Source organism: Pan paniscus, chromosome 10, assembly GCF_029289425.2.
Source record: "Pan paniscus chromosome 10, NHGRI_mPanPan1-v2.0_pri, whole genome shotgun sequence".
Taxonomy (NCBI): domain Eukaryota; kingdom Metazoa; phylum Chordata; class Mammalia; order Primates; family Hominidae; genus Pan; species Pan paniscus.
The window spans coordinates 46,408,509-46,435,199 of record NC_073259.2 but is presented as its reverse complement, the minus strand read 5'-3'; the positions used below and the strand labels follow the sequence as shown (position 1 = coordinate 46,435,199).

At 56.2% G+C, this 26,691-nt stretch overlaps 1 protein-coding gene across 4 annotated transcripts; it reads right to left on the bottom strand.

Annotated features, from left to right (window-relative positions):
- Nucleotides 1–1,379: 1,379 nt before the first annotated feature.
- RAPGEF3 (Rap guanine nucleotide exchange factor 3) lies at nt 1,380–26,174 on the bottom strand. Of its 4 annotated transcripts, none has more exons than XM_003825770.7 (28): nt 25,570–26,174; nt 24,885–25,097; nt 18,938–18,991; nt 18,745–18,851; nt 18,421–18,542; nt 18,070–18,238; nt 17,363–17,447; nt 16,952–17,012; nt 16,763–16,839; nt 16,412–16,558; nt 15,841–15,953; nt 15,476–15,564; nt 15,096–15,174; nt 14,734–14,884; nt 14,566–14,648; nt 13,882–13,921; nt 11,008–11,089; nt 10,551–10,697; nt 8,526–8,623; nt 7,936–8,061; nt 7,663–7,844; nt 7,328–7,418; nt 7,164–7,214; nt 6,156–6,243; nt 5,703–5,767; nt 5,206–5,260; nt 5,035–5,106; nt 1,380–4,698 (listed from the first exon to the last, which is right to left on the bottom strand). In XM_003825770.7, exons 1-28 carry the CDS (start codon nt 25,573–25,575, stop codon nt 4,580–4,582), a joined length of 2,772 nt encoding a protein of 923 aa, XP_003825818.1. In that variant the 5' UTR covers nt 25,576–26,174; the 3' UTR covers nt 1,380–4,579. The 4 variants fall into 4 exon arrangements, with proteins under 4 accessions (XP_003825818.1, XP_034791863.1, XP_034791864.1 ...); XM_034935972.4 differs by having other exon boundaries at nt 4,258–4,698; nt 16,412–16,516; nt 25,570–26,109; XM_034935973.4 differs by lacking the exon at nt 10,551–10,697 and having other exon boundaries at nt 4,258–4,698; nt 25,570–26,109.
- Nucleotides 26,175–26,691: the final 517 nt, after the last annotated feature.

Here is a 26,691-nt window from a genome sequence, read left to right as displayed (position 1 = left end):
TCAGCAGTCCAAAACAGCTCTAGCTGCCTACAACTCACTCCATTGAGAAAACCAAGATCCAGGTGCTCTCCAAGGGCCAAGAGCAAGGCAGGCAGAGTCAGGGTGAAGCCTGAAGCATCCAGCTCCCTGGTCCAGGGTGCACACTGGTCACAGTCCACACACATGCACAACCAGAATCCCACACCTCCTAGCACAAAAAGTGGGTCCAAACTGTGAGCTTAACCTTCTATCTTCTTCTGGGAGTCACCAGGCTCCTCCGTGTTCTACCAGCTACCACCAGCAGCATCCTCCCCTGACCCCATCGAGGCACCTGCTCCAGGAAGGCCCCCGCTCCAGGAAGGCCCCCAGGCATGGGAGAGAAGACTCTTTCTAAGTGCAGCTGAGTCAGACTCGGCTTCTCAGGATGATCCAGTTTTATCATCACTGGGAGGGACGGCAGTCACCCGTGCCCTGGCCTGCAAGCCCCTTCACCCTCAGATGCCAGCAGACTGTGTTGCAGGAAGGCTACAGCTCAGGTCTTGAAGAGTCCAGAATCTGAGAGGAGGGTGCCTGAATTGGCTGCAGCAACTGGACAGGCCTGGGTGGACACTTACTTAGTATAGATCCATGGCCTGGCAGATGTAGGAGGAGCTCAATACTGAGTGTGGGTTGGGGTACTAGGACACATTTTGGAAAGACATGTACTTTCTGACCTGTAGGTCTGTGGAAGGGAGAAAGGGGTTGAGGACAACTGCCAGGTCAGAATTTGCTGCAGCCACCAGCCACCATACCTGCCTGCTACTCAGGTGGCTTGTGCCAGTGATGAGTGGAGAGCATCCCCATCTCAGGGGACAGAGCTGTGCAGGGCTCAGGGGAGCTGGGGCTATGAACTATGCTCCAACAGGAGCAGCTCTGGGCCTTAATGCTTGGGGTAAGCACTGAGATGCTGCAGCCCTGGGATTCTGCTGCTCTGGACTTTATCCCTCGGCATCTTTTGTTACTGATAGACTTGGCTGCCTAGCTGGATGATTGACCCCATGAGGGCCAGAACTACCAGTCTTGGTTTTTTCTTTTTTAGAGACAGAGTCTTTCTCTGTCAACCAAAGAAAGGACGAGTGCAGTTATAGCTCACTGTAACCTCGAACTCCTGGGCTCAAGTGATCCCCCAACTTCAACCTCCCAAGTAGCTAGGACTACAGGTGCACACCACTATACCCGGGTAATTTTTATTTTTTATAGAGACCGGGTCTTGCTTTGTTACCCAGGTTGGTCTCAAATGCCTAGCCTCCCAAAGCATTGGGATTACAGGCATCAGCCACAGCACCTGGCCTTTGTCTTGTTCACAGAGCCCCTACAAGGCCTATAGTAAGTACGTGAAAATAAAAGAATGTGGGAATGGAGAGAGGGAAAAAGGAATTTATATGCTTGGGTCTAATCCTGCAAAAGAATAAAATGTTGGGATTCAGGGAGCTGTCATGGGGAGTGCCGGGGGCATGGGGAAAGGGCATGGCTGATACACATCCAGTTACTTCACCTGTCTACCCTGCTATTAAGCAGTTATGTGACCTTGGGCAAACCTGCCTGTGCCTCAGTTTCTTTGACTGTAAAACCAGAGTAAAAATACCTGTAGTACCTATTCTGTCATCAGGATAAAAATAACATAATGTGAGACAGGGTGAAGATGAAAGAAGATGAAAACACCATTCAAGTCTTAACCTATTATTATCATGGTAAATCTTGTGACTATTGGGAAGGAGAGCAGCCAGAGGCTGAGGGCTGTTGGAGACACAAAAGCCATAAGGCAGCGTGTGAAGGCAGACATGCCCCCACCCAGCTGTAACTCAGTGCTGAGTGGAGGGGGATGGGGTGCCGGATCTCAGGCTCTGCCATCCTTTTGTTTGGATGGAGCCTGAGAGAGAGGGGACAGCTGGCTCCAGGCGGAGATGCTGAAGCAGCAGAGGGTGCTGGCTCCACTGACCACTCCACCCCGTCTGTGGGGAGGCGTGGCCCTCCATGGTGTGTACCCCACAGTCAGGGCCTGAGCCTGGCCACAGCCTGCCTCAGGCCTTCACAGGGAAGTGGAGGGGAAGGAGGAAAGGAGGGGAGATGTGTGTGTAACAATGACCTCCCTCTGTCCTGTCCTGCCCTGTAGGACACACACGCAGCCATTCCTCTCTGTTTGACCTCCTTTCAGGTAACAGAGGCTTTTTAAAGGACTGATCTAGGGCCACACTCCCTTTCTGCACACCTTCTTCTCAGCAGTCCCATGAGCCCCTCCTCCCTTTGTGGCCTTCTTGCAGCTGAGACACAAAATGGGAGCCCCTGCACACAGCCTGGGCTGCTAGGGAACACCAGAGGATGCCTCCTGCCCCATACCACCCCACGCTTGGGCAGTCAGGGAGACAGAAGGCAGCACAAACTCCCAGCATGGGGCCACCGTAACATGGAGCCTTTCCCCGCTTTTGGGCCTCCTGTCCTCTGGGAGTGGCCTGGCCCCCTGGGCCGCAACTCTTCTAGCTCCCAGAGTCTGTGTCCTCTTGCCTGCCCTGGGCACCATTCTCCTGGCAAGGTCTCTCCCAACAGGCTCAAAAGCCGTCCTGCCCGAGACTGGGGCAGCTGGGAGACCACAGGGTGGCTGCAGGGTGGTCTGGACTGTAAAGCTGATGGTCCAAGGAGGAGGGAGAAGTCCCATCAGGACGTAGATGTGACCAGAGGAGAAATGCTGGTGGAGGACACCGGCCCCCGTGGCACTTGGTTTCTGTTGTGTCGCTGGGCTGGGCTCACCCTAGAGTCTGAAGAACGGTGAAGGGCCGCGGCTGGCTGGCTGGCTTTTGCCGAGACACCAGCAGACAATGGGTTGGATGAAAAGAAAGCCCCCAGACTCCTGACTCACCCAGGCTTGAGCCTCCTGTCCTGATTGCTCAGTTCCGGATGCTTCCGTGCTTCTCCTGTGTCCCCACCCACGGCAAGGGAACTGGTTTGGTTACCACTGCCATCTGCTGCACCTCAGTCTCTCCCTCAGCCCTCACCTGAGGCGAGACTGCCCCCCTACCAGGCCTGGATAGCACAGGACTGCCCTTGGCTGTCACCTCTGCTACAGAGGCAGGAGCTACAGTTTTATGTGTTTGTCACTAAGCGCTGTATGGCGTTTATCATACCTGGCTTACAGGTGGAGAAATGAAGGAAGAGAACTGTTCACTGACTTGCTCAGATTCACTTAGTGACCTGAGGTATAAGCCCAGCTGTGCTGCCTCCCTGCTAAAGGCTCTGACCCTTTCTGGGAGCAGCAGGCCTGTGTATCCACATCCATGGGGCTGAAGTGCAGAGGGGCCATACCAGCTGCCTCCGGACGCCCAAGGCCCTGCAGCCTCAATACCTACTCAGGAGTCATGCCAGGGGCCATGAGGTCTCTCTCTGGCCAGACAAGTGCCTCCTGCTGCCAGGACTCAGGGCAATAGCAAGGCAAGAGGGTGGAGTCCCTGGAGCTTCCTGGGTGAGCTCTGCCTCGCAAGAGGGGTCCTGGCAGTAGCTGGTTCCTAGGGGAAGTGCTGAAGGGGCAGGGAAGAGAGGACTTCGTATGACCAGAGCTTGCTGGGACCATTCTCAACACTGATGATAAACCCTGATTTCCTGGAAGTCTGTTGGGCCCCAACAAGCGACGGGCTCTCCGCGGAAGCTTCAGCATTGTTTCTATCACAAGCCACACCCAGAAGACCCCAGAAGCCTGGCCCAACAGTCCAGGACGAGCTCAAGTGTGGAAAAGCGGGGATTGCAGTTGGGAAGAAGCTGTCAGTTGCATCTGGACTGTAAAGTCCTATTGGACCACCATGGGCAGCTGATGGTCACCCTGGCTGGCTGCTGACAGGGGCTCCAGGCTCCAGCCCGCCCTTTGGCCAGAGCCCTGGAGGCACATCTGGGTGGCATCAGGATCTTGGACCCAGTCTGGCCCGTGCCCAGCATGGGGCTGCTTCTCCTCCACAGCTCCTTCCCAGAGGGCGGGGCCTCAGCCTCCCTGCCACGCCCCCTCTGGGCTGGCCTGGAACATACTACTATGTTGACAGTAACAATAAAGCTCCTCAGGGACCACCGCACAGGCCCGCAGCCCCACTGCCTGCTGTTGGAAGAAAGCTGTGGAAAGAAAGGAGGGGGCCCCTGCCCCAGGCCAAGGCCCTGCCCTTGCCACACACGGTACACACATGCAGCCTCTCTCTCTCTCTCTGTCCACTGTGAAAATAAACTGCAGGCCTGGCTGGACAACAAAGCCAGAGGCACAGAATCTGGAAAACACCTGGTGTGGAGAGCTCTCTATTGCACACAACGTCCCAGCGCACTCCACTCTCCACCCACTCCTGGGGCCTCTCTGTCCTCCCTTCCTTGGCCTTGGGTCATTCGTTATTCCTGGCTCGGGTCCACTCCGAGGTCCTCCTTAGCTGCCAGTCATCACAGGGGATGGCTGCCTCCACACTGCCTGCTCCAGGGACTCGAGTCCACTCCACGGAGAGCCTTGCCCAGCTGTGGCCAGCCTGTGAGTATCTTGGCCCGGCACACCCTGGCTTTCCTGGCTGCAAGTGCCTGCTCCAGCTCCAGTCCCAGCCCCTCCTCATGGCTCCAGCTCTCGGGAGAGGCGGGAGAGTTCCCGCTGGTTGTCAATGACCTTCAGCTGCTGGACATAAGCCCAGGTGCTGGCTGGACTCCGGGTGCTCAGGGACTGCTCCGAGCCTGGTGGAGGAGAGTAGTCAGGGAGGCACTGATGCCCCTTTGTGGAACCCAACCTTTCCCCTCCAAGGAGCCATGTCACATCTGCCTTCTTGCCCTCCACCACCCACAAACCACTTCCCATCACCAATTCCTAAAGACGGCTGTCCCTGCCCACCCCACGGGTGAGGGGACCGAAGAGCCCCCTGGCTCAGAGCACAGAGGCTGAACATTATCAACATCATGTATGGAAGGGCCGGGCTCCGTGCCTGGCACATGGCAAGTGCCTAGGATGTGCCAGCCATGGGTAACTACCATAAGCACCCCCTCCCTGCCCACCCACCATCGCCCACCACTTACATGTGGAAATCCTCGCCACCTGGCTGTCCTCGTGGAGGTGGGAAACTCGGCTTCTGAGTGGTGAGAGAGGCACTGCGGGGGTGGGGAGGGGTCATGGAGTCAGGGCCACCCTGGAGCCTCACAGAGGATGTAGGGTGGGGGACCTCCCACCCCGGGGACCCGCCCTCTCACCAGGGTTGTGGCTTCGGCAGTGGTGCAGCATCCGCGCGGCTCTGGCCATCATTCTCTGCGGACAACACCGGGGCATGAGCTCTTGCCTGAGGGAGAAACCCTGTCCTGCCCTGTGCAGCAGCAGGGAGGCCAAGCTCCCTCTGAACCAAGGATCAGGGGCTGTAAGATCCTTGGTTATGTGGCGTCATGTGTACTTCGCCCCAGCACACCCAGAGGCCCAGCGGGGACCAGGCAGAGGACAGAAGGCAGAGGCCAGGAGAGAAAGGCTTAGAGAGAAGAGGGCTGGAAGGGCTCTCATTGAATGGTGAGACGTCTGAGGCTGGCACCCTGGCAGACCCAGTTGCAGTGGAATAAGGCAGGGGCTATTACACAGTAAGTATTCATCCTCATATTATTCATAACAAGTTTAAGCTGCCTCCAAGCCCTGCCCCTTCCCAGGCCACAGTCATGTCCTCCAACCTATGTTAGTAGTGAACGCCTGCTCTCCCTGGACTCACCATCTTCTCAAAGTTGATGAGATTCTCCACTAGTGTGTGGTTTCCCTCATGAATGAAGGTCATGTCTGCAAAGAGATGGGTTTTGTTCATAGGGCCCCAAACTTCTGCCCTCCTGTAGCCCAGAAAATGTGAAGGGCATAACGGCTCCCTTGGGCCTACCTCACCCCATATAGCCCCTGCCTCTGCCCCCTCCAAGCCCCAGCAGCATTTCCTTGTATCTCTTAGGCCCTGAAGGCAGCCCGTATTTGTCTGGATGTCTTCATTCTTCCAGTCTAAGAACTCCTAATTCATCTCTGCACTCCCTGAGGCATCAGCACTTGAGGTATAATCTCTCCAACAGAGTGGGTGCACACACAGATAGGCATGGGATGGGGGATGGAGGCAGGAAGGGGGGAATGGGGGATGGAGGCAGGAAGGGGGGAATGGAGGGATGGAGGCAGGAAGCCCTGTTACCTTTGAGAAGAAGGGGCATGAAGGGGATGACAGGAGGGGAGAGCTTGGCGAGGGCCAGTCGGTACACCCGGTGGTTCCATGAGGGATCCTAGGGGAAGAAGCCACACTGAGGGGGTTGCACACACCATAAGCCACCACAGACCCCACCCAACCAAGGAGGGGCCACATGCCCATCCCACAGCAGGTGCAGAGGCCCCAACTCAGCCTCTCCTCAGCCCCAGGTCTCACCCAGGCTCTGTCACAGGCGAACACGGGGCTTCCAACCTCCCATTAGCACTGAGAAAATTCACAGCAGTTAGTCACAGGGGCCCCAGGTTTCTTGGAAAAGTCTGTCACTGTCACCTCTCTGTCCCTTTCTATCCCTGTCTCTTTCTGTGTCCCTCCCTCTCTCTCCCTCTCTCTCTCTGCAGAGTAAACTCCTTTGAATCCCTTGAGCCCCACGAGGTGGATTTTCTCTCAAGAGCTCCCAGGCTATGCTGATGAAGTACCTCTTCTCTGCTTCTCTCCAGAATAGTCAAAACCCTCAAAATCCTCAAAAGTTCCTGGAGGTGGGAGGTTCCACCCCCAACTCTATCCTCGCCTCTTCTACTGGTCTAGCCCGCAAGCCCCTCGGAGTTCCTGAGGGGCAGACAGGCCCTGGTGCACACGGGCGCTCCATGCCAGGCCCTTGGGCTCTGGAGCCCCTGACACTGCCCTGGCACCTCAGACCCCAGGACTGGACACCCACAGGCTCCAGCCCAGTCTTCACACAGGATCTCCTGCCCCCATGCACACACTGAGGGCCAGAATGCACCGTGCAACCCCTATCCTAGTGCTGAACACCCCTTCCTCAGCCAGCTCCCCAAACTCACAGGCTGGAGCTAGGCCCTGGGCCGAGGTTGGGAACCCTGAAAGTGACAAAGGACGAGTAGAGGGGCTGCAGGGAAGCCAAGAGTGAGGGTGTCTGGAGGGCAGGGCCGAGCCCAGCTGATCCTAGCAGAGCCAGGCCGGGCAGGGCGAAGCACTCACCAGCAGCCTCTCGAGGGCGGAGTACAGCTTCCGGACTTTGTGAGGCAGCCGCTGTGAAAAGGAGGCAGATGAGCGGCTGCTCTGGGGGAGGCCCAGCCCCATCCAGCACTCCCAGGAGGGCCTGAGGCCTGACCTCAGGAGGGGGCCCTCCAGACCACACTTACCTCCCAGGTGTGGGCTAGGCGGCTGATGGCCGAGTTGCTGAGGCCAAACATGACGGCAAAGAAGGAATTGAGATTCTTCTGCTCCTTGAGGCTGTGAGCAGAAGACCCAGAGACCCTCAGGGTAAGGGAAGCAGCCACCCCTACAGTGCCCCCAGACAACGGCCAGGCCAGCCTCTGCAGAGATCCAAGCTGGATGGGTGGGAAGGCAGAGGCTCCAGGGGACCCAGGGAACAAATAGGGTGGCAGATTTGGCAACATACTAAGCAAAGAGGGGGGCTTAGGAAAAGGTAGCCGGGGGACTCTGGCCACGCCCTACCCACTGGACAGGGACTCACTGGGCCGCCAGCTTAATGAACTTCCTGAGCAGCTGGGCTCGGGGGCCGGGCACGGGGCAGAGACACAGCTCGGTGGCCACCCAGTACTGCAGCTCATTGAAGCGGCGCATGAAGCGCTCCAGGTTGGCGGTGGTGACATCCCGCAGATGCTGGGGGCCCAGCACATAGTGGATCAGCTCCACCTGGGTGGGGTCAGCAGGAGAGGTCAGCGAGTGCTGAGCCGAGCCGGGCGCCCCGCCGCCTGCTCTCCTCCCCCAGCTCTGCCTCCCACACCTGGTGGATACTGTTGAAGAGGCTCCAGTCGTGGTCTGTCAGCTGGCCTGCCAGGTCCTTGGCACTCACCAGGTCCAGCCCCTCAGCAGAGCCCACAGTGGGCCCCAGCTGGTCAGGGTGTGGGATCTGCGGGTGGGAGAGTGCTCAGGGGGCTGCCTGAGGAATCCAGGGAAAGGCACAGGGTAGGGGGAGAGGGTTGGGGCAAGGACTCTATGCTCGTGTTAGGAGGAGGGTTAGGAGGGCAGGAGTGGGGAGTAGAGGGTCTCTAGGGGCTATAGCAGCTGGAGGATAGGGCTGCCCAGTGCTGAGACCCCTCCTTTTGGGCTCCTGTCTCCTGGGGAACCCCTAACTAGGGCAGGTCCTCCTCTTTCTCCTTGGGAGCTCCCAACCAGTGCTACCAGCCCCTGCCCTGCACTATCTTGGGAATTCCCCCATCAGCTGAGGCCCACTCCTTTGTGTGCTGAGGACCCAGCAGCAGCCAGAGCCAGGCCCCTCCTCCCTCTTCTCTCTGGGACCCTCCCCAGAATCCACCACTGCCACACTCAAAATAGATCTCCTCCCTGGGCCCTGGCACCCTGCCTGGTCCCTACCAGCTCATGCACTTCCTGTGGGTTGACAACAAAGAGACGCTCATTGAGCCCCAGAGATGTGGCCACACCACGGGCATCTGGCTGCAGGCCAATGGCATCTGCAAAGACAGCAGAGGCGGACTGGGTGGGGGAAGGGAGGGAGGCCGGGGACCAGCTGGATGCCAGGGTGGAGGTGCTGTTTGGGAGGCTGAGAGGTTGTTTCTCCTAGTAGCAGGGTTGAAGTCCTGGGTGGTGCTCAGAATACACAGGTGCATGTGCCCACGCAGCCACGCAGCCCAGGGAAGCACATCCAAGAGGATGAGAAAAGATTCTCAGTGCGTCAGGAAGAACCTGGGCAGGGTCTGAGCCTCCCTCAGCCTCACTTTCTTCCCTGGTAAAATGGAGACAATAAGACTTGCCCCGACTATTTCATAAGTCAAATAAAATAATGTATATAAATAGTAGCTATAAGTACATGCTATGTATAAAAGCCCTTTGAAAATTGGGAAGTGTCTTATATAAGCCTTGGTGTTGATTTTCATCAGCTCCTCATGGACTGGGACTGTGCTTGAGTCCCCAGTCCCTAGAGCAGTGGCCTCCAAAGTAAGGTACATCAGATCATCCATGTGCCTGGGGAAAATATGAGCTCTTCTACTTACGTTTACTTTTTCTACCTGCTTTGCATTTCTACTCCATCAATTTCTATTTTATCTATCTTTATTATATTAATGTAGTAATATATGTGTATTACTTACAAACAAATATTCACAAGTGGGGTGTGGGTTTTAATTAAATGTTGGTTATTGACATGGGTGTCGATCCAAGTGCTTCGGAGATCAGTGCTCTAAACAGTGCCTGGCACATAGTAGGGTCTCAATAAACATGACCTTTGGGCAACTGCAACTCACCAGGTGGCCAGCAGAGGGCAGTACTTCCCAGGGCAGGGCACACAGGTGACCATCTCTCCCCACTTCCTGAAGGGAGAAGGCTTTTCTTTTCTCATCCCCACTTCTTGAACGCCCCTAATTCTTGTCTGCCCTGGGTTCCAGCTGTCAAGCCCGTGCCCTCCGCAGAGAACAGTGGTTTTGAATGTTCCAGGTTCTCTGGAGGCCCATCTTAATACTCCTGAGCCCGCCATGTTCTCAGCACTGACTTTGTGGCAGGCCCTGTGCTAAGTGCTTTACACACATTAGCTCACTTAGCCATTGCAACCCTGTGGGTAGATACAATTACAGTCCTCATCTGACAGGTGAGGAAATGCAGGCTCAGAGAGGTTAAGCAACTTGCCCAGCATCACACAGCTAGTAAATGGTGAGCCTAAGATGCCTTCACGGGTCTGGGAGTCCACAGTCTATGCTCTTAACCATCAAGCTGACCTGTTTTACCTGCTGTGGTATCTCCAGCTCCTAACATATTGCTGGCTCATAGCTGATCCTCAAAAATGTTTGCTGAGTGACTAAAGAAATGAAGACTACTTAAGTTCCAAGACCAGCTACTCTCACTGTGTGAGCTTGAGGAATAGCTCATGCCCTTTGAGCTTCAGTGTTCTTGTCTGAAAATAGGATAAAAGTACCTGTATCTCATGAGATTGTTATTATTTCATATTAAATGACTAAACACAAATGATGATAATAATAGCAGCTAATACTTATGTATCACTATGTGCCGGGCACCATTCTAAATGCTTTCATAGATGAACTCAATTGATCCTCACAATTCCTCCAGGAGGCAAGTACTCCTACTATTCCCATTTTATGGATGATAAAACTGAGCACAGAGGGATGAAGTACCCTGCCAGAGGACACACAGATGGTGAGCTAAAGGGCTGGTGCCAAATGCAAGCAGCAGGCTCCAGAGCTCATGCTCTTACACACTGCATGAAAAGCACTTCGAACAGACGCACTCCACCTCCCATTAATGCTAGCCATCATTCACACTGAGGAAGACCAGAAAGATGACAATGATGACAATGATCTTGACTGGGGGACCTGGGCGCAGATCCGAGGGGCCACCCTCCCTTGGGGTCTATCCAGGGGCACAACTCACCACCTGCAGAATTGACCTTCACCAGCACCTGCCCCTTGGTCCAGCCATCCTCCTGGGCCAACGCTGCCATCACCTCTCTCACGGAGGCTGTCACAGGCAGCTGCAGGGTCAACACTGAGTGGTCTGGCCGGCAGATGTCATAGGGGACTGAAGAGGAGACCAGACTGAGCTGTGGGAAGGGCTGCCTGATCTCCACCCCAGGAGGGAGAGGGCGGCTATTGCAGTAATGGTGGGAGGGATCCCCAAGAGGCTGAGCTGCAGGTGGGGAGGCCCTGAGCAAAAGAGAGGCATGTAGGAGGCAGATCTAGCCAGCAGCCTGGAACACAGACCCTGAGGAGTACAGCGTGCCACCTTGGCCCAGGCACACCGAGGTCAAGAGTGACGACAGCAGGACAAGAGAGGCAGAGACAGCAGGGTGCAGATGTCGGGCTGTGCCCAGCTGGCACAGACCACCAACCTTTATCCCCAACTCGGATGGCACAGCTGCTGCCAGGAAGGGGCTCGTCCTGGTTGGGGAGCCAAACAGGCAAGTTCCGGGCCTGGGAGGAAGAGGAACGAGAAAATAAGGCTGGGAGGACATGAGAGGAGAGTGTGGAGGGAGGGATTGTGAGGGCCCTGTGTCACCAGGAGCACGGGCACCACACAGCATTCACACCACCAGAGGGCTCTGCTTGCCACATTCACCTGAGCTCAGGTAAGGCACCTGGGACCAAGGATCCAGGAGAAGACACAACATGTCTAAGGGTGGGGCAAATCCATGCCCCTCCGTGTGTGTGTGCTTCTGCATCTGCCAGATAGGTCCAGAGCAGTTCTAATATGAAAATCCTTCAGCTGCTGACTTTGGTTTTCTCTTCCTTTTCCTCCAGCTACCATTTGCTACAAGCCAGGCATTATTCTGAGGATCTAAATATTCACAATGCGCCTTTGACAAAAGTATTATTTTTATTTCCATTTTATGGATGAAATAAATGAGGCTCAGAGAGGTTAAGTAACATGCCCAAAGCCACACAGCTGCTAACTGGCAGAGTTGGAATCCCTCCTGCTCCTTTCCCCCTCTGTGCTCCGATACTGTGTCAGTGGCCCTGTCCCAGCCCACAGCAGGGATGCAGTTCATGGAAACCACTGTCAGGCCTCTGCTGGCAGGGCAGCGCCTGCCAGGCAAGTCTCCTGACTCAGGTTCCCCTTCCCACCCTGCTTTTTTCCGACTCTGGTACTGACTCTGTCCCTCCTCCCAGCTCTGCGTATAGCAGATCCTCCAGGTTCGGACCTCAATCCATTGCTCTTCCCTACATTTCCAAATCTCAGGGACCCCTGCAGAGTTCCTTACTGCCTCATGTGTCGCCTGCACATGGGTGATTCCCAAAACTACCAGCAGTGCTGAACTCTCTTCCAAACCCTGGTCTCAAACACCCCCTGCATCCTTCCACATGAATGATCCATTACCTCACACTCCATATACCCATCGGATCCTTGCATCCTGCCTCCCAGACCACTCTGTTCCCCAGCCATTCTCCCCAGCTCCAGGCTCCTCCACACTTCCGTAGCTTGTCATCTTGCTTTGAAGATTCTTCTTTGAAGTGGGTCTTCTGTGCCCCCTCCTCCCCTGCCCAGGCTAACTCCAGTTCCACCTGCCCACGAGGCCTCACTCCTTATCTATTCCAATGGCCCAACTATGCTCCTCCTCCTCCCTCCCAGGTGCCTCCAGCCCTCCTCCTCCAATCTGCCTGACCAGAGCCCTGTGAAGCTCCTGCACTTGACTTCAGTGGCGGCCATTGTCTGCTGGAGAAAGCCCAGGCTCTTTAGCTGACCTATTCAAAACACAAATCAGACTTTGCCAACCTTGGCTCAAACCCCTTTAATGGTTTGCACTGCTCTTAGGACAAAGATCAGACCCCTGTCCTTGGCCCAGGGGGCCCTGCCCACCTCCTGCCTGCTCTGGGGTCCTACTCTTACTCTCGCTCCTCCAGGGATCCTCCTCCTGGGTTCCCTTTCCTCCTGGGTTTGCCCACCAGGAATCCTCTTCTTCCTCCACCCTTGCCCCCTGCAGCTCTCAACTCCAGTAGTCGCTTACACGGGACACTTTCCCTGAATCTGCACTGGAGTTGGCTCTTCCCCTCCCGTTTTCAGGAGCGGACTACAGTTGGAAGAGCCGACTCCAGTGCACATTCAGGGAAAGTGTCCCGTGTCACTGCACATCACAGGTTGTTTAACTGCTCTGCCCCTTGCCTGACTGCAGCCCCACAGGCCAGGGTTGAATGAAGTGCAGCATCAGCACCTAGCGCAGTGCCCGGCCTGCGAGGGTGAGCCCACATCAGTTTCTGAGCGTCAGCCAAGAGCCAGGCAGCATGTGAGCAAGGAGAAGCGGAGGTGGGGGCCCGCAGGAGGGAAGTCAGCTCTCCAGTGGGATGGGAGAGATACCAAAGGACAGAAAGCAAGTAGGCAAAGAAAACAACTCCACATGGTGAGAGTGCTTTGAAGAAAATCACAGAGGACACCAAGGCAGAGCGTGGTGGGGAGAAAGGGGAGGGTGCTCTGGATAGGGAGACGGGAGGGGGCCTGTCTGGGAACCCAGCATTTGGCTGAGATGAGAACGAGAAGGATCCTGCCAGGCAGAGCCAGAGAAAGACCCTTCCAGGCTAAGGGATAAGTGCAAAGGCCCTGAGGGGAGAACGGGCTTCGCCTGCGGAGGAGAAGAAGCCAGTAAGAGTCTCCAGCAGGCAGGGGCTGGGACACACAGTAGGGTGGGACCATGGGGAGCCTGCTGGATGGTGAGGCCCCTGGATTTTATTCCCAGTGCAGCCCTCCCCACCACCAACCTAATCTACCTTTCCAGTTCTTTCTCCCACCATTCCTCAACCAAATCCTGGCTGCAGTCACATCTTCTCATCCCCTCTTTGCTTCCCTTTAAGCCCCAGCTGAGAATGGCCTGGGGCCACCTCTGACTTTCCAGGGAGGGGCCGCGCCTTCCTCTGAGCTCCCACAGCACTGGCCACCAGGAGCCCCGTGGGCCTCAGGGGCCAACTCCAGCCACCATTCCTCATCTCCCAGGCTCTACCTGTGGGCATGAATTACCTCCCAAAAGGAATAAAAGGCCCATTGAGTCAGGGAGTGGGCGAGGAGGGAGGCCACCTTAGGCCTCTGCGCCTCCTGGCACGGCCTGGCCCAGGGCACCACATGCAGCAAGGGCCCCGTGAACACCTATCAGAGACCCAAGGGTGTGTCTGTGGGAGGAGAGCTTCCCACCCACACAGAGCCCCTCAGGGTCAGGGGGCGAAGGAGGGGCCTGCAGTCCAGGAGGAGCAGAGGAAAGAAACTGGGGCCAGGCAGACACCTTCATCTGAGGAGATGCATTCCCACAGCCATTCTCCAACCTGCAGACAAGAGAGAAGGGAGGTGAGTGAGCCCAGGTATCCCTGGGGCTGCAGCAGGGAGGCCCTTGGGGCTCTGGATTCTCCCCGGCCCTCACCAGTGGTTCAGAGGTAAGCACGACCAGGTAAGTATCACATAAAGAGGGGCAAACACGGTCTTGAAACCAGGCCCCCAGACTTTGTGATTTTCCAAGGCCAGGAGCGGAAGGAAAAAGTTAAAGGCAGATGCAGACCCAGGGTTTCAGATCAAGTGCTGTTTCAGATGAGCTCCCAACCCCCCTGAATCTCAGCTGCTCCCGTGGGAATATCTGCAAAGGTGAAGGTAAAGTCTAGGAAATGTACCGGGCGGGACTGGCAGAAGCTGGCACTGAGGGTATTTGGTAATAAATGCATGCCCAATGGAGGAAGTGAGAACAGCAGGTGCACTCAAGATATGAGAATGAATAAATGAATGAGTGCCTGATGCATGAGAATGGATGGACATGTGGTGTGAGGGTGAACAGCAAGGGGACTGATAAGAACAAGGAATTGAAGTAAGTGGTGCAGCCTGGATCTGAAGCCAAGTGCTTGACTCCAGAGCGTATGCTCTTGGTCCCCATGGCACTGCCAGTTATGGAAATGACAAATTAACAGAGTCAAAGCATCACCTGTGGCATCGCCGCCTCTCTGGCCACTGCTCCCTCAGCAGGTTGCTGAGTCGGGTGTCCCTGCCCACCAGGTCTGAGAGTTTCTAAGAAGAGCCAAGATTCACTGAGATGGCTGTAGCTGCATCCACCCCGGGCAGCCCAGCCCCGCTGTGCCTCACTCCCAGGTACCTGGAGGAAGCTGGTGGCCACAGGGTCAGTGTGGAGCATGGAGCCATACAGGGCCACCCACTGGCTGACCAGCCGCAAGATCTGCTGCCTCTTGTTGCAGACGTAGGTGCTGCGCTCCTGCTCGCTGCCACCCGCAGGCTCCACATGGAAGGTGGGCACCAGTCAAGGGAACCACAACATCCAAGCAGGGCCACCCACCTGAGGCAAAGGAGGGGCAGGATGCCCAGGGCCCCTGGCAAGCTGGGCCTGGCAGCAGGCTGGCATTTAAAGGGCTCAGCACAGCCACGCTGGTGAGATTTTCTCTCAACCCCACGCACCATCCTATCCCCATGCACACCATCCCCCTGGAGCTGGAAGGATATTGGTGCAGAAGGGCAGCACAGAGTTGGGCGCTGGGCATGAAGACCCTGTGGGTCAGGAGGAAGTCGCTGAGGAATGTCTCTGTATGACAGGGTGAGGGGATGGGAGGAGGCTTCAGAGGCCAAGTCTGCTGAGCACAGGTGTATGGACAGCTGGAAGGACCCTTCCCCACATCCCACCACCTGCAAGGTCCCAGCAGTGTCCAGCCCCTGTGATAGTGCTCCCCACTAAGCCAAGAGCACAGGTAAGAGGACTTATTGCCAACTTCTGTACAGACCAATCCAGCATTCGGTGACGTCAGATGCAGGGTACCTGGCTCTCTCCCAGGCTCCATGGACCACCCAATGAGTCAGAAAGCAGGCAGGGTGTCTCTTGCCCTTACCTGTTGGGTCATGAGCACTGGAATCTGGTCCCATGGCCTCCAACAGAAGCTCTAGGATCTTCTCTGGGGTGCCAGACATCACTGTATACCTAGCAGAAATGGCCAATCTTTGGCACTGGTGCCACTACTCCCCACTTCCACACCTGGGCAGACATCAATAATCAATTACATCATGTTTCTCGATTAGCCAGCCCTGTCCCACCTTAGGGCAGGGAGGAGACTGGCTCAGCAGGCACATCCTGGTCCCTCAATACCTCTCCATCCACAAGTGGCCAGAGGGCAGGGATATGACACAGGGGAAGGGAGCAAAGATTGGGAAATGAAAGGAGGGACAGTGTGGAGAGGGAGCATGGCAGGTGTATTACCGGTTCCTGCCTGGGGTTGGGGGTCGGGAAGGGCCGGCGCCCTGAGAGGCTCTCTCCAGCACCAGCACCACTTTGCCATGTTCTTCCAGCCGCATGGTCTTTGCCTCCACATCCTGGAGAACAGGCCACATCCCATGCTCAACCCATGATGTTCCAGCTTTAGACCCTCTCATCTACCTCCTTCATTCCAGCCCGTGAGCCCCATGAGGGTCCCACAGGGACCCACAGCCCTTCTCCCACCTCCGACTTTGGCTCCACCTCCTCAGCCTTCCCTACCTTCCATGCATCCTGCCTCCCCTACAGCCTAGTCCCCCGCCCCCTGCACGCCCATCCTTCCCCTGGTCTCCCACACTGAGCCTGAAGTCACTGGTCTCACTGAACTCCTTCTGTGCCTTATGGGCTTCACCTTCTCACACACACCCAGGGCCATGGTCCCACTGCCAGCTGTCATAGCCCAGCATCTCTTACCTGCCCTGCTTCTTACAGGCCCTCTGCTCTGGTCCCTACTCCTCTCTCCACATCACTTCTCTGGACGAATGGCCCCTGCCCTCCCCAACCCCAGCAGTAGCACCTTGATGATACGGTTGAAGTCCTGCTTGTCCACACGCAGGAAATGACAGTTGTCTTCTCGCAGGATGATGGTGGCTGCCCGGGGTGCATCATTCACCAGAGCCAGCTGTCCAAAATCATCTCCCTCATGCAGGGTGGTCACCAGCCCCTGCAGCCAGGCCTCAGTCTCAGCCCGCCCCTGCCACCCCCGCCGCCCCCAGCTCTTGCCAGGACAGACCCACGGCAGGAGAACAACCCACACAGGAGACACGGGGTCAGCAGCAGTAGATCAACAAAGGCACTGCCCATGAGGACATGGACCAGGGAGCAGTTAGGACCCAGGGCACTGGGGTGGGGAGGAGGGAGGGCTCACCTTGCCATGGGTCACCACGTTGACAGATCCCTTCCAGATAATGTACCACGAAGTGCCCTTGTCCCCCTGGCTGAACACTGACAGAAGCATACCTCAGACCGGGCCCTCCTGGCACCTACCATTCCTTCACACATCCTTCTGCCCATGTCCAGGCCCTGTGCCTGGCTTCTTATGCCCTGCTGGACTTACACACGGTCCCTGCCTTGCTGTGTGGTTCAAAGAGCAGAACAGCCGCTAATTCTCGCTTCACCTGTGTGGTGGAGATAGGAGAGTCGGTGGCGACAAGTTCATGTGCAGAGCAGCCAGGCTTTTGCTAGGGGTGTGGTTAGGTCCAAAGACACAAGTGCTGGGGGACAAAGATGTGGCCAGGTCAGGTGTTCCCAGGATTCAGCAGGAGACAAAGCAAGTGGAGAAAATGGGCTGAGAGAGGCGGAAGGATTTTCAGACAGGGCAGCGCCGGGGGCAAGAAATCAGACTGAAAATTTCCAGCCATAGATGGAAGTGGAGAAATGCCCTCTGGCCCAGCAGTTGGAGTTTCAGGGAAGTCACAGGAAGAGAAGATGCCTGGTACGGGGCAGGGCTGGGAGGGGCAGGACTGACCGAGTTGGAGAGGTGGGCCACAGCCTTGATGTGCAGCAGCTCTTCAAAGATGAGGTCCAGCTCTTCATCCGTGCGCTGACCTGGGCTGCAGGGACAGGAGGAATGGGAGCACACTGTGAACTGTGGGCCCGTCAGGTGCAGGGAGCCACTCCACCCACCCAGCCGATGCCTGTGCCAGACGGTGCCTCAGCAGTGACAGTTATCAGCAGCAGCTAACCTTTACTGAGTGCGCACATGTGGCAGCGCTTGTGATGAGCATTTTGCATGCATTGTTTCACAACAACCCTAAGGAGTGGTTCTATTATCCTCACTTGACAGAACAGGAACTAGCATGAGGAGGCTCAAGGTCACCCAGCCAGTAGCCAGTCCAGCTGGAATTTGAACCTGGACCCACCGGACTGCAGTTTCCAAAACCCACTTGCTTTCAGCCACAACTGTGTCTCTGAGTGGGAAGGGTCCTCAGAGATCCCCCTGGTCCAACATCCTCATTTACAGAGGAAGAAACTGACTTGGGGGGGTTTGGGAGTGTGGAGGGATCCAGGTCACACAGTGAGTCTGTGGCAGTCAGCGCCAGGGGCTTCTGGGCCAGCCAGGTTCCCTTCCCTCCACAGCAGGTAAGGGATGCCCCCAGAGATCAATCTGAGAAACCGTGAAATCTGAGTGCTGTGTGAGGCCTGGGGTCACGGGGTGCAGGGATTCTGACTCACGGCTTTCGAAGTGCCACAGTGAGCAGGGCGTCAGGCCCCCGCTGGGAGAGCAGGGCCACAGCTTCGGCCAACTCCTCCTCCATCTCATGAGTTCCCACGGGCTCGGGCTCGGGCCCGGGGAACCGGTAGAATTGGGCATCTCGGTCCTGGAAGGCCCAGTCGTGTTTCACTGGGGGGCAGAGGCCCAGGCGTGGGGGAGGAGAGGAAATTGAGGCTATGTGGGTATGAAACCCCACTGCAATGCCACCCCTCAGCACTCCCCAAGTAGTGCCTGCTTCCCAGGACTGCCCTGTCCTGTCCCCCTCACTGCCCAGCCCAGCCCAGGGCACCCCACCCTGGGCTCGGGCTCACCATGGCAGAGGGCACCTTCATCCAGCAGCACCTGGCAGATTCCCACAACTTGGCTCCGGGAATGGACCCCAAGTCCCAGGGCCAAGATCCCATCCACCAGCTCCCGGCCAGAGCAGCACTGCCTATGGAAGGTAGAAGGGGACAGGCCAGTGGAAGGAGGGTGGCAGGGAGAGGGAGGAACTATGCATTAGAAAGGCACCCTCCGAGGCCCAAGCCCGGTTCGTCCCTGTGCTAGAAGCAGGGTGAGGCCCAGGTGCCTGACATAAAGTGGAACGGAGAGAAAGCAGTGAGGCTGGGCAAGGAGGCAGCAGGGCCTCCACTCACCGATAGAGCCTAAGGTGGTACTTCCGGTCTCGGATGAGGTTTGGGCAGGTGGCCAGCAGATGCCGATGCAGCTGCCTCCCAGCCCTGAGCACCCGCTCTGTGGAGGCCTTAGAGGGAGGAAGGGCACAGCAGTTCAGGCTCTGAACCCCTCATGGTGCTGCCTGTCCCAGCTCCACCCTGCCCAGGCTTCTACCTGCTCCAGGCTCTCGCTGAAATCCAGGGACTCCTCGCTGTTGGTGAGTGGTGTCTGGGGGCAGCAGGGAAAGCGTGCACATCAGTGTGAGGTCTTCAAGCCCAGCTCTTGGACACCTCCCCTCCCCCATCACTCCCACTCTTGCCTAGGCCCCAACCCCAAATGCATCTATGTGGCCACTCATTCAGCAAATAAACAAATATTCACTCAGCACCCTGTGCCCCGGGCATCGCCTCTTCCCACCCTGCCATCCTGATCACCAAACACAACCCAAGGACTGCCTCCCTACAGTTGAGAGCCCTAAGACACCCATTCTGCTTACTCAGGGCCCAGGTGTGCCCACGCCCCCAGGTGAACTGCCCCTGTTGGGGGAAAGAAGTGAGGGAGCTGGAAGGAGCATGAGGACATGAGATAAGAAGACCTGTGAGATGGGAGCCAGGATGTGAGCAGCTCAGGAGGCCTGGGAACATCTGCTCCTGGGCTGGGGTCACAGACCTGATCCCCAGCCAGGTTCTGTGTCCTTCCACAGGCCCATGAGCAGGTGTCTTGCCATCTCTGGGCCTCGGATCAGCCTGGTAGTTAAAACACAAACCCTGGAGCCAGGCTCCTGGATTAAAATCTCTGCTTCCCCACTGATGGCAGATGTGACCTGAAACAAGTGATTTAACCTCTCCCTCCCTACCTGAGTCTCCTGAACTGTAAAATCTACAAAGCACTAATAATACCGACTCATGAGGTTTTGGGAGAATTAAATGAGTTGCTACACATCGAATGTTTAAAGCATTGCCTGGCATATAGTTGTATGCACATGTTAGCTAGTACTCATCTGTGAGGCATTAGGGTGGGGCTGCTTGCTGGAAAGTGTCTTTCTTCTCTGAGATGTTGCTAGCCCGTGCCCTGCGAGAGTGAATAAGTCCTTGGTGGCACACAGGACTGGCTCAGGAAGACGCACTTTATCATGGAAACACTGCTTAGTAAGGATTCCCTGCCCTTGGTAACAAGCCATTTGGAACTCCCGGGCCTGTATGCCCTGGAATAATGGCCATGAAAGCCCCTCACGACCCTTCTCTTCCTACCACCTGAGAACCTGGGGTTTGTGGACATCTCTGGACAGGATGCTCTACCATCTACGAGCCCTCTCAAACGGCTCACTTTACAGTTTACAAAGCACTTTACAGTTTACAAAGCACAATCGCCCCCTTGATTTCATTGGATCTCATGTAAAATAGGATCAGATGTGAAATAGGCAGAGCAGGCATTGTCTGTCCTCTGTCACTTACAAGGAAATAAAAGCCTGGAGGTGAGGTACCTTGTGTAACTCAGTTGCGCATACTTCGGACAGCCAGACAGCTGTGGAGAAGTTCAAGTTCCCACCCAGAAGTGCTCCCATTCTCAGTCTCCCTACACCCACCCCACCTGCCCCTTTCCTCTCCCCTCACCAGCCACCTCTCTCCTAGCTTCCCATCTGGCCTCAGGTCCCTGAAAAGGACCTGCTGGGGAGTTGCAGTACAACCAGTCCTGGTGCTGGCAGGGCCCTGGGCACAGGCATCTTGGCACTGCGTGCCCAAGCAGAGGCCTGAGGTCTGGCATGCGCAGGCGCCTGGCCCAGGGCTGGGCGGAAGTCACTAGGTGTCCCAAGGGTATCCCTGCCCGGGTCATGGGGCCCAGCCCAGTGCCAGACACAGAGCCCTGGAGACTTAATGACAGGAAATGAGAAGGAGGAGGAGCCAGGGAAGGGAGGAAGGGCAGGAATGCTACCCAGCCAGCCCCCTGTGTTGGAACAAACAGTGCCTGAGTGCTAATGACTTGTTGTTGTTCATATCAAAATGCCCAGGTGGCCCCAGTCCCTGCCCCAACTCCCATTGGAGCCCACAACCCAGGCTCCAGCACCAGCCCCCTTCCTGGTATTATTCTGACCTGGGAGAGGGCACATTAGGAGGGGTGGTGCTGGGTCACGTGGCCAGGTTGGTCATTTCCTGTCCTCCCCCAGGGGATGAGGATGCAGGTCAGAGAATGGCCCTAGTCCATGAGCACTGAGGAAGGGACTTTAAGGAATCCCTCTCATTTTGACAAGGAAAGCAAAAGCCCAGAGAGATCACACAACTATTTAGAAAGGTAAGATTCTACTGAATAACTCTGCTACTGGTGCTGACCCCAGAGGTAGGTATTTGTTTCCTATTTCACAGCTAGAGAAAAGAAAGCTCCAAGGTTCTATAACCTGCCCTAACTGTTGGTCAATAAGGGCACCAGGATTCATACCTATGTCTGATTCCAAAGGCCATGCTCTTAGCATTATGCCCTACCGTCTTCCATTATGCCTATTCCCATGTTTCCTCAGCTTTGTGCTATAGGCACAGACAGTAGAGGTATTCTGCCTTCAGGCAAGTTCTGTGGGCAAGTAAGTTTGGAAACCACTGGGTTAGACAAAGATAGACAGGTTTGTTATTCTACCCTCTCTGTGCCCCCAGGATGTTTGTGTGCCTGGCAACATTCTAGGATGGGGCGGAGAGAGGGCTGCTATTCAAGGGCAGTGGTCAAGTGTGTCGGCTCTGCAGCCAGATGCTTGGGTTCAAATCCTAGCTTTTGCGTTACCATCTGGTTGTGTGAGCTCGTGCTAATTACTGAAGTTTGCAGTGCTTCGGTTTCCTCATCTGTAAACTGGGGTTGATGATAAGAATAGTACCTATCACAAAGGGTTATGAGGATCAAAAAGTTAATAATATAAAGTACTTGGAATGGTGCCTGGATCATAGTAACTACTTAGTAAGTTTAGTTGACTTGATCAGATGTTATTATTTCATGATGGGCCCTATTACCAGGACACAGTGCAAAAAAATACAATGCTAGTCATGTCAGCTTCAGGGTTCTCAGTTGGGAAGAAGCAGCTGATATGAGTCAAGGTGAAGGTCCTCCTCACCCACTCCCCCCTCTCATTCCTGAACAGAAAGGGTTCAGGGCGGAAGAGGAGGCACTAACTCCCCTGGCACCAGCACTGTGGCCTGCCCCACCCTCACTCCCTGTCACTGAATGTCAGAGCTGGGCTGGAGAGACAGGCACAGAGCCAGACAGCCTGGGGACCTGTCAGACCAGTTCCCTTGGGCCATAGCTAAGGTGTCAAGCTAGGGCTGCTTGTGGTGGGACAGGGGAAGGGTGCATGGGGCCGGGATGATGCCTTAAGGTGTCAGTGTTACTGTTTGTAGCAAGAGAGAAGTGCAGCATGGTGGTTATGTGGTTATGAGCTTGGACTCTGCAGCCAGATTGCCTGGGACCAAAGCCCAGCTTTGCCACTTAGCAGCTGCGTAACTCTGAATCTGTCACTTAACCTCTCTGTGGCTTTGTTTTCACATCTATAAAATGGAGATGATGACATTAGTACCTATCTCACAGGGCTGTTGTGAGAATTATTTGATATGATAAAGGCAAACCTCTTTCAATAATGTCTGGCACATAAGTACTGTATAACTATTAACTACTACTATTATTTGGATAGGTTGAATGAAAGTGCGTTCTCGGAGTTACAAAACAGGGCCACTTCCCCAAGAACAGTCACACAAAGAGAATCATCTCAGACTTCCCTGAGCTAGTAGAACCCACCACAGGTCACTCTGATCTTGCCCCTGCCCCCGGACATCAGACAAGATCTCACCTCCCCCTCTTATTTTCCAAAGATGTTCTTCCATCCCATTCCAGTGTCACCTTTGCAATAGCTGTTAAGTCTTATCTTAGTCTGTATCTAACTGCAAGCCCTCCTACTGTAACCCGCTTTCATTTTCTCTTGTCCTAGTCTAGGTAGGAACAGAAAGAGCTGTCTTCAGACTTCTTCTCTGGGAGGTTGATGGGTTTTCCCCTTGGCTTTCGAAGAGGGAGGTCTGGTCTCAATAACTGGCAGTGCTGTCTTCCTGGGACTCGGGCTCCACCCCTTCACCATGGGCGTGCATGCTCACAGCTGGCACTCATTCCCTCACGGAAGCCTTCCCTGGGCTAAAGGCATCATCAAGAGGTAAGAAGTACAGCTTCACAGGTACCCAGAGCCTCTCAAATATAGGCATGATGGAATGAAACCTCCCCACCCCAGTCCCCAAAGTTGGTCATCAGAAGAGGGAGTGGCCGCCTGCCTCTAAACACTAAAAATCTAAGTTCCCTCTAGTCACCAACGCCCACCTGGCACGGAAAGGCCTTGTTTTGGTGCCTTTGACCCCATTTACACTCCAGCAACCTTTAACCCCACCTTTCTGGCCTTCCCATGCACACCAGCCCTTCATTTCTGGGGGCTGTGGGGAGTCAGGAGACAGCTTGGTGGCCTCCTCCACTCCCTCCCAGACTTCAGGTCCCAGGAGATCCTCCAGTGACCCATTGTCCTGGCACCTGACCTTCTCCCTACCCCCTACCTTGCTTCCACAAGCTGGGAAGGGGACAGGAAATGCACAAATAATTATAGCCCAAGAGGGAAGGAGGGAGGGAGGGTTCCAGCCCACTGGCTCCAGGCAATAGCTACAGCCAGTGACCCGGAGAGCCGGAGAGCCAGAAGGGTAGCGGAGGAGGACCCAGGCTCATGATAAGGAAGACCCTAGTAGAGAACAGCTCTACCAGGGCTGACACGTGGACTCTCCTCTCAATTCTGATTGCAAAGAGGAGCCCCTCCTCTTGGTAGGTCTCAGTTTTTTCAACTCAGCCTCACTGTAAATGGCAGTTGGGCAAGGTAGGGGGAAGGAGGGAGAGGGTGGTGGTTATTCCACTCAAAAGGACTTGCCAATAAGAAGTGAACTCTCAGCTAGGCGCAATGGCTCATGCTTGTAATCCCAGTGCTTTGGGAGGGCAAGGTGGGCAGATCACGAGGTCAAGAGATCAAGACCATCCTGGCCAATATGGTGAAACCCCATCTCTACTAAAAATACAAAAATTAGCTGGGCGTGGTGGCGCGTACCTGTAGCCCCAGCTACTCAGGAAGCTGAGGCAGGAGAATCACTTGAACCTGGGAGGCAGAGGCTGTAGTGAGCCAAGATTGCTTCACTGCACTCCAGCCTGGTGACAGAGGAAGACTCCGGTTAAAAAAAAAAAAAAAGAAAGAAAAGAAAAAAGAAATGAACTCTCCCAGCCAAGCGCAGTGGGTCACGCCTGTAATACCAGCACTTTGGGAGGCCAAGGCAGGTGGATTGCTTGGGCCTAGGAGTTCAAGACCTACCTAGGCAACATAGCGAAACCTGGGTGGACACACGCAGTGGAGACATAACTGAATCTCAAGCTAAGCTACTCTATTTAGTCTGGATGGTTGGGGATAGCTTCTCTGCTGATTTGGATAGTACAGCCATTATCTTGCCTCCCAAATCCCACCATTCTTTCCCCTCCCTGCTCTCTCCTTCATTCTTTCAGGTCCAGAGATGTTTCTCACTAGCAAAGGGCACTTTGGTGATCTCAGATTCTCCAAATGTCTCCGAATCCTTCCCTGAGCCCCCCAAAGGCAGGTACCAAGCAGTGTCCACATACATGATCACCTCACCCTAAGACCAAAACGCAGAATTAGCTCAGTTCAGTAACTCACTAAAGGAGAATGTTGCCACGGTGACGCACCCAGAACTGTAACCAAGCTTACCTCACTCCAACCCATTGACCCGGCCCCCATACCTCCCACCTCCACCTGGAAAGAACACGCAAGTACCTAACTCAATGCCGGCTCACTGAGGTGACAGATAAACAACAAATCCCTTTCCCCTTCCCCCCATGCCCAGAGACATCTGGGCAGAACACACACACAGACACACACACGTTGCAGCTGTGTGAGCCACCCACGCACACTGCAGACAAGCTTCCTGACCCAGTGTCCACGGCAGCTGTACCACTCTACACCCCCAGAGCAAGGTGGGCCACCAGCAGCATGCCAAGCCATGATCTAGGCCCCCCTCTAGCTCTGGTACTGGCCCTGGCACCTGGGCAGGTGAAAGGTACTCACCCAGCGCAGCCCCTGGATGCAGCTCGGACGCTGGTGCTCCAGCAGCAGCTGGTAGGAGCAGCTTCGGGGCCGGTGCATCCTTCTCAACACCATGTTGAGTAGTGTCCCCTCCGGCACCACGTCAGGGAGGGCTCCCACCCGCGGTGCTCCCAGAGCTGGGCTATCCTCCACAGCCAGGCCCACCTGCCAGCAGCTCTCACCTGGCCAGCCCACCTGTGACACGGGGAGGAAAGTGGACAGCCATGGGACGCGACTGGGGCGGCTGGACCACAGTACAACTGCCCCAGGCAGAACTACTTCCTTAGAGTCCTCTGGACTGGTCAGGCGGAGGTGCTGCAACCCTGCCAGGAGCTGGGGGGAGGAACAGGAAGACCTTCACTGGGGCCTGCCGGTCTGGCGCACTTAGGGGTCTCCAGCTGGCTCTTGGAAAAGATCAGGCCCTTCTTAGTCCTCTTTGGAATTCTGTCCCATCTCACTGCCCATGCCCCTGCAGGGATCTCCACTACCTCCCAGTATGAAGCTATAGATTCACTAGGTCTCCCAGAAATGCAGCTTCGGCTTAAACCCTTCTCCTCTCCTCCTCAGCCCTGACTAACCCTCTCTCTCCCACCCAAACTCCCCACCGTGTCACCTTCCTCTCCCACCCTCTCCTGCTCCTCCTCAACCCTGACCCCACCTTACCCACCTTCATGTTTCTTTTCAAGCTCGCACAGCCGTGCAGGCTCTAGCAAAAGGCTGGGGGGTCCCCAGCGACCCCCATCAGCTTTGATAAGGGGATCCCGAGGGTGCCAGTGGGTAAGTCCAGGTACAGTGAACTGGGCCAGTGCCTAGCTGGACTGGCTGCCAGGGCAGCAGGATGCAGGGCTCGGTGGAGAGGCTCCTCTTGGGTGAGCAGAGGGGTGGGGGCGTGGTGGGGGGACGCCACCCAGCCACCGGCGACAAGGAGCCCCGAGCCTCCGCCTTCGTCTCAGACGAAGGAGCCAGCTGGCACCGGGCGCTGAAGCAAGGCTGCGCTGGCACCGGTCCGGGCGGGAGCTGTCACACCCCCTGCGCTGCCCGCCCCCTTCCCCTCCCCGGGACTGGCGGAGGGGGCGGGGTGGAGGCGCCCTGCCTTACGGTAGAGGAATGCGTAGGGGAAGGGGGCCGGCACTGGCAGGCTTTGGAGTCCGCACCCGGGGGTACCAGAGTGGACATCCGCCTGAGCCCAGAGCATCCCCAGGGGGCAGGAGCGGCCCCGAAGTGTGCGGAGGAGGCCGCAACGGCCGGGGTGTCAGGGATCCGGCGGTGAGTGGCTGCACTGGCCGCCACGTGGCCGGGAGGAGAAATGCAAACAAGGAAACCGGGGAAAGGGGGGAGGGGGTGAGTCACTGCGGCCCCACCCGGGAGGGAAATCCGGGCTGGGGCCGCTTCCCGGCCGGGGGTGTCTGCCTCCTGTTTCGGTTCAGGGTCTCCAGCCGCCCGGGGGAGGGAATAGGCGGCTTTCCCGCGGGGAATCCCGCTGCCTTGCCTGCCACAGTTCCGTTCCCAGACCCACGCCCCACTGCCCCGTGCCCCAGCACACACACACCGGGAGCAGTTGAGGAAACTGAGGCTGGAGAGGAAGGACTGCTCTCCAGAACGGGTAGGGACTGGAGGACTGCTCTCCAGAACGGATAGGGGCCCTAAGAGGAGATTGGGGTTGTGGCAGAGCTTCCAGGGGAGCAGAAGGTGTTCGAGTACCACGCCCCATACCGCGCGCTCCCTGGTGGCCGGGTAGGTTGAGGCAGAGACCGGGAATTCCAGCGCCCTGCTAAGCAGGCTTGCTACC

What these genes read in the sequence shown, in the direction of transcription:
- RAPGEF3 (XM_003825770.7), bottom strand. An exon ending in ACGTGGTGACCCATGGCAAG is followed by an intron (nt 16,559 to 16,762) that starts GTGAGCCCTCCC and finishes GCCTGGCTGCAG; the next exon opens with GGGCTGGTGACCACCCTGCA. An exon ending in CATCCGAGTTGGGGATAAAG is followed by an intron (nt 10,698 to 11,007) that starts GTTGGTGGTCTG and finishes TCTCCTCTTCAG; the next exon opens with TCCCCTATGACATCTGCCGG.